Here is an 8,110-nt window from a genome sequence, read left to right as displayed (position 1 = left end):
AATGAGAAAAAAAAAAGCAAAAGCGCGCTCGTACGAATGGACGAATGGCCCATGAGGGAGGCCTATCTGTACAGGAGGCTCAGGAGCTAATTCAACAGCCGTTTGAGCCCATTCATCCCATCCAACCACCACAGGCTCGGCCAGCGCAGCCAGTTCAACCAGCTACGCAGCCAGCTAGACGGCGATTACCAACATGTGGGAAATGCAGGGATATAGGGCATAAGGCAAATGCATGCCCAGTTAGGTAGTTTATTTAATAAAAAGGCGTTGTGGTTGATAAAAATGGCTATAAAGTAGATAATGGACGGGTGGGTGCGCCGCCCGCTTACATGCGCCGCTCGCTTACCGGTTACGTTAGTTATCCACACACACCAAAAGAATGTCGGGGTCACGTGCCCGCTCCGGGCGGCCCTATATCTAAACGGGTTACGACCGCACTATTACTACTTCGGCCTAGTGCCAGTAGACCTTCGGTGCTTGTCTAATATACATGCGTTCCGCCCTATGTCCGTAACACTATCTAAGTACTTCTGTTAGTGTGACCAGCTGTTTCAACTAATGATAACGCATCCTTCAATCCACTTCATCCAGGGTATCTTTGCACTACTGCAGGGGTTGTCTGGAATCAACATCCCATACCGAGGCTATGGGATGAATACCGTCGGATATTCATTTCACATATTAAAGTGAATACAAAGTCTGAACAGACACCTCGCAACGAAAAAAATAGTCTAACTTGCTACGCTCGTGAGCGTAGAACAAAAACAAAAACATACAACAGCCGGGATTCGCTGGTGGTCACCCACCCAACTACTAACCGGCCGGCGTGTGGCTTAAGTACGGCTGAGCGGACGGGAAGCCCTGTTTTCCACACCCTATGGTCGTATGTGTTATGTTCTTAGATACGGTGGTATATATCTGCCCTCAGGGCAAGTTAAGAGGGTTGCATGAGCCTGGGTGAGTACGTTAGTTATAAAGTGAGCCAACCATTCTGTGCGGGCGCGCGCTCGCTGGAGGCCTTATACAGTATTTACTAACTACTTAATTTTTCTAGTTCATCCCAAGTTAGTCTCCAACCAGTTGCTCCAACTAACTTACATGAGCAATAGCAGAGTACAGAGGTACAAAATCTGGAAGAGGAATTGAGGATAAATAATCTAAAGGCTGAATTACTTGCAAAGTAGATTGAAATTAGGAAAGCGAATGTGAGCTACGTGAGCTACGTGAGTTAGAGTTGAGGACAGCATTAATCATTAATACATAACTTATATTTATTTACTTAATAAATAGCTGGTTTTTAAGTAGTTCTAACTGAGTTTCTAGATAATTACTACATACCGGGAACCTCAGATATATATCTACTAAAAGTATGGTTTCGTGTTCACTACTGTAGCTCGAATGATGTTGCCACTATTCGGAGTGAATAGAGGAAGAACTCTGATTGAGAAAACTATCTATCATAAGTCCTATTTATGAACAATCTGTCGGCCATTAACTAACTACTAAAAAAAAAAAATCGTTGCGAAAGAAGGTCAAAGAGTCAAAACGAGTGCGGAATGCATAGCATAAGTACAGTATGTGCTGGTCGCAGCAGTAAAGTGGTAATTTAGTTCCGCTCTGCCCATGTCGATCACGGAGTGGACGATTCCATCGATGAAATTATATCAGCTCTTATTCTGCCGAGCTTGGACTCTGCGGACCCAGTGCTGCTCCCAATTTTCGCCCCCATATCTTGCGGAGAACCAGGCGCTTATATACGAATAATAAACCGAAACCCTCTGCCCTTCCTTTCATTTCATTGCGCCATAAACGTCAGTTCCGCAACCTAATGCATTCGCAGACCCCCTCAAGATCTCGTTATGCTCGATCACGAATCGTGACAGTCGCCCTCCTAGCACTCCTCTTCTCGGCAGCACCGTGCCATGCAGCCTGCTACTTCCCGGACGGCTCAGCCGCGACTGACATGGAAACATGTCCTGGCAGCAAGTCGTGTTGTGGTAAAAAACAGGCGTGTCTTTCGAACGGGCTATGTTTTGGAGCTGACCTAGGCGTCATTTATCGCGGCAGCTGCTCAGATAGATCGTGCCCTATAGTGGACTGCCCGCGCGCATGCTACACCGGTACGCTTTTTCTCAAATCGCTTGCACCCGTTGCAAACCCGCATTGTTCTCGCTGACTGGATTTTAGCCGGACACAGAACTCCCAGATTCATTCGCTAATCTCTTTCAATGCCCCGGAAATGGCGATTGGACAAACATGACATGTAGTGGCAGAGCCGATGCAGAAACCGCGTGCGGAGTTGATGCTGCAGGCTGGTTCAAGTGGGCTTCCGGTGGCAACGTAATGTCAGGCCAGAACGGTGTCTCGACATGCAGCGATGTAGCCACAGGGACGACGAACCTGAGAGATTCAACAAGCTCGACGCAGACAAGTTGCCCGGCTTGCACAGATCCCGCGAGCCAGTCGTCTAGCCATTCTGCAGTTGCACTTGGCGCTGGTTTAGGCGCTGGGCTAGGTGTACCTCTATTGATATCAACGGCGCTCTTGATTTATTGCATGGGCGCGCGGCGACGACTGCTGTCCGATCCACAGCGGCAGATGAACATGAACCAGCCAATCGCCGGACAGTCAAGAGATCTGCCTTCTGAGTTGAATGGGGAGACATACGTGGCTGAAATGGGCTCTAAAGACACTCGCGCTGAACTGCAAGGATAGCGAGGCCTTTCGGCTTAAATTATCCTTGGCGCCACCCGCAAAAGTGCAGCAGAACGATATATACATATATAACTATATATAATTATTCAATTGGTATCCCGAACTTAGAGTATGTAACCACGGCCGTTGTCGTGTACAGTGAAAGGTAGATGAAGACGAACGCTACGATTGAGTCCATTCGGCCGATTCGGAGAATGCAGGGACATTTATCGCGCACCTTGGCCGGAAAAATGCTGGAGCTCGAACGCTTTTATCTCTCGACCTTGAGATGAGTAACCTGCATCCCGTCTAGGAAGATCATCCCAAATAACTTGAGGGAAATTCACGTCGTTCGATCTATTATGCCCATACGAAAGAGTCTAACGCAGGCGATATTCTAAAGAGGCTCGAATTTCCGCCAATGCCAAGAGGGCTGGGTGCAGGGGTCCCCCGACGCTTACTCGTGGCAACTACCTGTGATAAAAGAGTATGGGTCACCGTGATAGCAAAGTGGGTTAGCTTAACACGCCGAACGGGGGGGAGGGGGAGTCTGCCGAGTAAGAGACGATTACTATACCTATCAAACCTAGCAGATGTCTGAGGTATCAGCATTCACCATCACCTACTATTATTGGATCGCTCTCGCGAGCTCCACCACACTCTTTAGATAGCAGTTTTCCCTGATTCTGGTTCAGAGAACAGATCAACTCCCTGTACGATTACCAGATGATTCAATAGCACATTCTATTTTGTCTATATAGCTTCATAGCAGCTCCTCCTCTCTCAATCTCCGGATCCAATAGTATCGCTGCCGGGTTATCTGCAAACCCGACCGTACCGCTCTTCATTACCTTTCTTTTTGCTTGCCCATACAGAGTACACAGGTCTTGGCAACCACGATGTAACCTGTCTAGGTACACATGCTCAGCATCTGCCCAGTCGTATCTACTAAAATATGGCTTTAAAAAATTAAGAAATTTTCTAAAAATCCTGAAAAAATTAGAGTAAAAATAAGGCAGCTACCTCAGCATTGGTAGAGGACCAATGCGGGCCTAGAGTGTCACTCGGGGCGGGGCGGGGTGAGCCATGATGCTGCCCGCCCCAAAGCCCCGGTGGGTTGGGGCGGGTTTTGCCCCAAAACCCCGAGACTCTCCGTGCTATACCCAATCCGTCAATAGGATGTCGCACTATTCCAACCATGGTTAGTTTGGGGCAGCTAATGGGGCGGGCTGGGGGCCCCGCCCCAAATTCTCGGTGTTTTTTGTATTCCCATACCAATCAACGTATCGACGACATCAACATGACATAGAGCGACTAGCCAAAAGCCATATATATTGATATATATCGATATATATAAATATAGAATAGATAGAGTAATCAGTACAGAGCCATAGATATCGATATCTATCAATATATCAACAGGTAATAGAGTGATTTGTAGGAAGTCATACATGTCAAGAGAGATATATATATATACACGTCGATATATTGGTATGACATAGAGCATTCGGTCAAAAGCCATATATATCGATAGATATCGATTTATATTGATTGATATATATAGACGATATGCAGAGCAATCAGCCAAGTTCCATATACATCGATCGATTCCAACATATAAGCATGGAGCATGCTGAAAAGCCATGCCTTCCCGTAAGGCCTTGTAAACGGGGTGGGGTGGGGCTTTGGGGCTTTGGGGCAACCCGCCCCAAACCAGCTCGCCCCAATGGGGCCCCCAAAAATCAGCGGGGCGGGTTCGGGGCGGGTTCAGGGCGGGGTCGCGGGGCTGTTCGTGACACTCTATGCGGGCCTGGACTTCTATACCAATCTAAGCTGTATATCCCAGAAACGGATGATGCGAATTCAGTGGTATCTAAAATATCACTCTTAATGGGGACCTAGACACTGACTGACGCCATCACATAAGTCAGCATATGACACGTGCTTGTTGTTTCATGCAAGAAGCTAACAGTTTGATATAATTGCCTTTGGTAGACACTTGGTGATATCGTTTCTGGTCTGGAGAAGCCAGCGTTTTTGGTTGAGATCTAGTAATGCATTTCTTCTGCGTCTAGTGCCAGACAGCGCTATCCATCGAAGAATTTGTTGGTTATCATTGTGACAGCGAGCTCAACGGTCGTAGGGTTATGCCCCAAAGATGGGATGGTGAAGGTGTTTGCATTGTTTGACTCAGAAAGTTGTTATGATGCTATTCGCGACCACCATCTCCCACCTTCTTCCTTTCCTCTCTATGTTTAGTTTTCTTGTATTTAGCTACCCAATGTTATTGGTTTGAGCTGGTCCTTACAATCATTAGCATTATATTCACAATAATGTGAGGCTCTGGTCAAAAAAGCCTTGAATGCATATTGGCCCCATCTCATAAACTAGCGATGTATTGGGCGCGTATATAGAAGATCCACCGCCAGCCAAAAAAAATGCATACAGGAAACGGGCCGTCTCATCTGAGTCTGAGATCCATCGCCAGTGCTGTCCCGGATCGACACCAATGTACTGACAATATCTACCAGGAATCCACCGGTGAGCTTTCAACATAGCCTGAGGGTCAAGGTAGTTATCTACCTATTTCAATACACGTGGGTCTCATCGAGTCTTTCCTGAGTGACGTTACTGTACCGCTGCTGTCGAAGCTGGGAGACATCCAAGCTCTCTGCTTGGGCCAAATAGTGTTCACGAGGCAGCTGGCCCTCATCATCAGAGATATCGTCCCCGGGTTCATCTTCATCATCCGAATCCTCACTATCAAGTTCTGGATCACTGGTGGAGTCACTATCAGATCTGTTGTCTGAAAAGATCTCAGTCAGGTCGGAGCTGGCACCGCTCTGATTCTCTTTGTCGTCAGATCTGACCGGTTGGGAGCGAGGTGCCATGGTCGACACAGCCTGTGGGAAACTGGCAAACAAAGGAAATCTTGGAGTAGGAGATAAAGAAGGTGAGGATAACAGGGCTCGTAAAACGGCCACCAAAGTAACCCTTTTCAGCCGCCTGCTAACCGTCACATCAGTAAATCGAGTAATTTATAGGAAGTCATACATGTCAAGAGAGAGATATATATATATACACGTCGATATAGATTGATATATATAGACGATATGTAGAGCAATTAGTCAAGTGCCATATATATCGATCGATTTCAACATATAAGCATGGAGCGATTGCTGAAAAGCCATGCCTTCCCGTAAGGCCTTGTAAACGCTCCAAACCAGCCCGCCCCAATGGGGCCCCCAAAAATCAGCGGGGCGGGGTCGCGGGGCTGCCCGTGGCGCTCTAATTCTGTCCAACATACTGACCTTCCTGGCAGTATGGTCTCTACTCCAATCAATCTGGATCCAAAGGAGGAAGACTGGTAATCCAATTGAGCTGGACAGAGAGGAGGAGTCATCCGATGAGGATATTGCCATGCACGAGGAGGGAACTGTGGAGGGCCCGATTGAACTGTAAAGGTAAGTTTAGTCTCTTTTTCTTTCTTGTATACGTTTTCACACTGCACCTGCCCACCCCAGTCGTACAGGCCCTGTGTACGACACCTAAGCACGATTTGCAGCTCTACGTGGTGCTTAGGACTAGTAACCGAACGATGGTGAAACCAAGCAAGTCAACCTAGTCTGTAACTAACTAGTTAGTTACCGGTAATGGGTGATTAGTAAGTACGGAGCTCGATAACTAACTAGTTAGACTATATTTTAGTGCAAGGATTCTGCCGTTCGAAAAATCTAATTTTGGGTTATTGCAATTTGGCCGCTATGGCTTGCCGTATTACGAGGTCTACACCATACGATAGATGGCTAAGCACCCATTCTAATATTAAGGCGTCGGACAGTCAAGATCACCCCTCAGCAATCTAAAATTCTCCTCTATATAGCCTCAGACAGTGATAATCATGATAATTGACTGCCTGATTCCTCTGAGCTACTTGCTTCATACTCAACATCAAAATAATGTGACATGCAGGTGCTTAGATGTAAGTCGAAGTGGGATTCTCAGGGAAGCGGGGGAACCAATAATTCGCGACTAGACGAGGTCTTGCATGGAGAGATCTATTTTAAGCAGAAAGGTGCAAAAATGCGGCCTTCGCGGATTAACCACCACTACAAAGCTGTATTTTGCGGCGTGGCTTGGTAGCCCGAAGGATCCGATGCCACCCGGTTCCTGAATCAGGATGCCACTGAGAATGGGCAAGCGTAGGTTTTGAGCATATGGGATACAGACAGGAGCATTTTGCATTGAGAATTGAGAACTGGCCGGCGGAATACATAATAGAAAGCAGAAGATAATGGTGGACAACATTGGAGCAGTCTGTATTGCTGGCGGCGGTAGAATAGACAGCAGATTATGGTTTCTGCCATCACCGCCATCACCGCCATCATGCTGCTGAACTTCGTCGCGACATCTTTCCAACCCATACAGTCCATACAATCCACAACGGGGCCAAATGATGCAGAGCCAGACAATGCAAAGTCTCCATGTGCGTCGAGAATACACCCTGAGAGGACCTGAAACATGAGGAAAATTGCCTATCCGGGCCAAAATGGGCGCAGACAGTTTCAACTGTCATTCCTGCGGCATAGCCTCAGCAGGGTGCCACCCCCAAATGGCGCTCTAGGCATGGTTCAAGAGGTTATTCGGATGCCACGCCGGATTCTCCTTCAAGGCAAATTTTGGCAGTGTGGCTATTCCGATTGTGAATGCATCCCGGAGGATCAAAATGGCCCCTAGGTCTGCTCCTACTGCCTTGCGATCCTCTAATAATGTGAACGTACTGATTGATTCTTTATTAGAGCATTAGAGTAAAATAAACTCGCCCCATATCTGAGATCTCGGCTGATCCTGGTGTTCTTCCTTCATGCAGTTTCAGAGCATGCGCAGGTACTGTCGCGATCCTTAGACCCCAAATGTCGACCTTGTGCTATACGGCGTCGCGATGAAGGTGTCCACTGGTCAGCTTGGGGGCCATCTTTGTATACAATTTCACGACAATGTATGAGAGGGCTGGTTTATAAAATACTGCTTGAATCCGTCCCAGAATCGAATTCTCCATCAACAACAATCACAATCATCTTCACTACAAAGCTTCCAAACTCAAAGCCTTCCGCTTTCTACAACTCTTTGCTTTACAGCATCTTCCAATTTCCAAGCAATCTTGATTCAAAATGTATGTCGACACTTCCAAGCTCGCTACCGTGGCTCTCGCCACCATCCTCTCCGCCAACTCGGTCCTCGGTGCGCCAATCGCTGGACGCTCTTCCAACTTGTTGACCCGTGACCCCCGCGGCGGCCACCACTCTAGCTCTGGCGGTTCTACCGGTGAAAAGGTTTCGACTTGGACTGGTGCTTTGTCAGATATCACTGGTGCGGGCGCTGATGCAGCTACTATCGCCGAAGCCGCCAACAACCA

General features: G+C 47.5%; 3 protein-coding genes across 3 annotated transcripts; 2 read left to right on the top strand and 1 right to left on the bottom strand.

Annotated features, from left to right (window-relative positions):
• The first annotated feature begins 1,787 nt into the window (after positions 1–1,787).
• ASPGLDRAFT_1212601 (uncharacterized protein) lies at positions 1,788–2,997 on the top strand. Its single transcript, XM_022540220.1, has 2 exons — positions 1,788–2,120; positions 2,188–2,997. The coding sequence occupies exon 2, from the start codon at positions 2,257–2,259 to the stop codon at positions 2,713–2,715; it is 459 nt and encodes a 152-aa protein (XP_022395164.1). The 5' UTR covers positions 1,788–2,120; positions 2,188–2,256; the 3' UTR covers positions 2,716–2,997.
• Positions 2,998–5,282: 2,285 nt separating this feature from the next.
• On the bottom strand, positions 5,283–5,585 carry ASPGLDRAFT_40768 (uncharacterized protein; the record flags this gene model as incomplete). The annotated part of the gene is made up of 1 exon (XM_022545266.1): positions 5,283–5,585. The coding sequence occupies one exon, from the start codon at positions 5,583–5,585 to the stop codon at positions 5,283–5,285; it is 303 nt and encodes a 100-aa protein (XP_022395163.1).
• A 2,280-nt stretch (positions 5,586–7,865) lies between these two features.
• ASPGLDRAFT_40767 (uncharacterized protein) lies at positions 7,866–8,064 on the top strand (the record flags this gene model as incomplete). The annotated part of the gene is made up of 1 exon (XM_022545265.1): positions 7,866–8,064. A coding segment is annotated over one exon (199 nt), but the record flags the coding sequence as incomplete, so codon positions are not given.
• Between the last annotated feature and the right edge of the window lie 46 nt (positions 8,065–8,110).

The sequence above is a fragment of the Aspergillus glaucus genome, assembly GCF_001890805.1.
Source record: "Aspergillus glaucus CBS 516.65 unplaced genomic scaffold ASPGLscaffold_49, whole genome shotgun sequence".
NCBI classification, from domain to species: domain Eukaryota; kingdom Fungi; phylum Ascomycota; class Eurotiomycetes; order Eurotiales; family Aspergillaceae; genus Aspergillus; species Aspergillus glaucus.
The sequence above is the reverse complement of the archived record's forward strand: the minus strand, read 5'-3'. Positions and strand labels throughout refer to the sequence as shown.

What these genes read in the sequence shown, in the direction of transcription:
- ASPGLDRAFT_1212601 (XM_022540220.1), top strand. Translation starts at nt 2,257, where the DNA reads ATGACATGTAGTGGCAGAGCCGATGCAGAAACCGCGTGCGGAGTTGAT.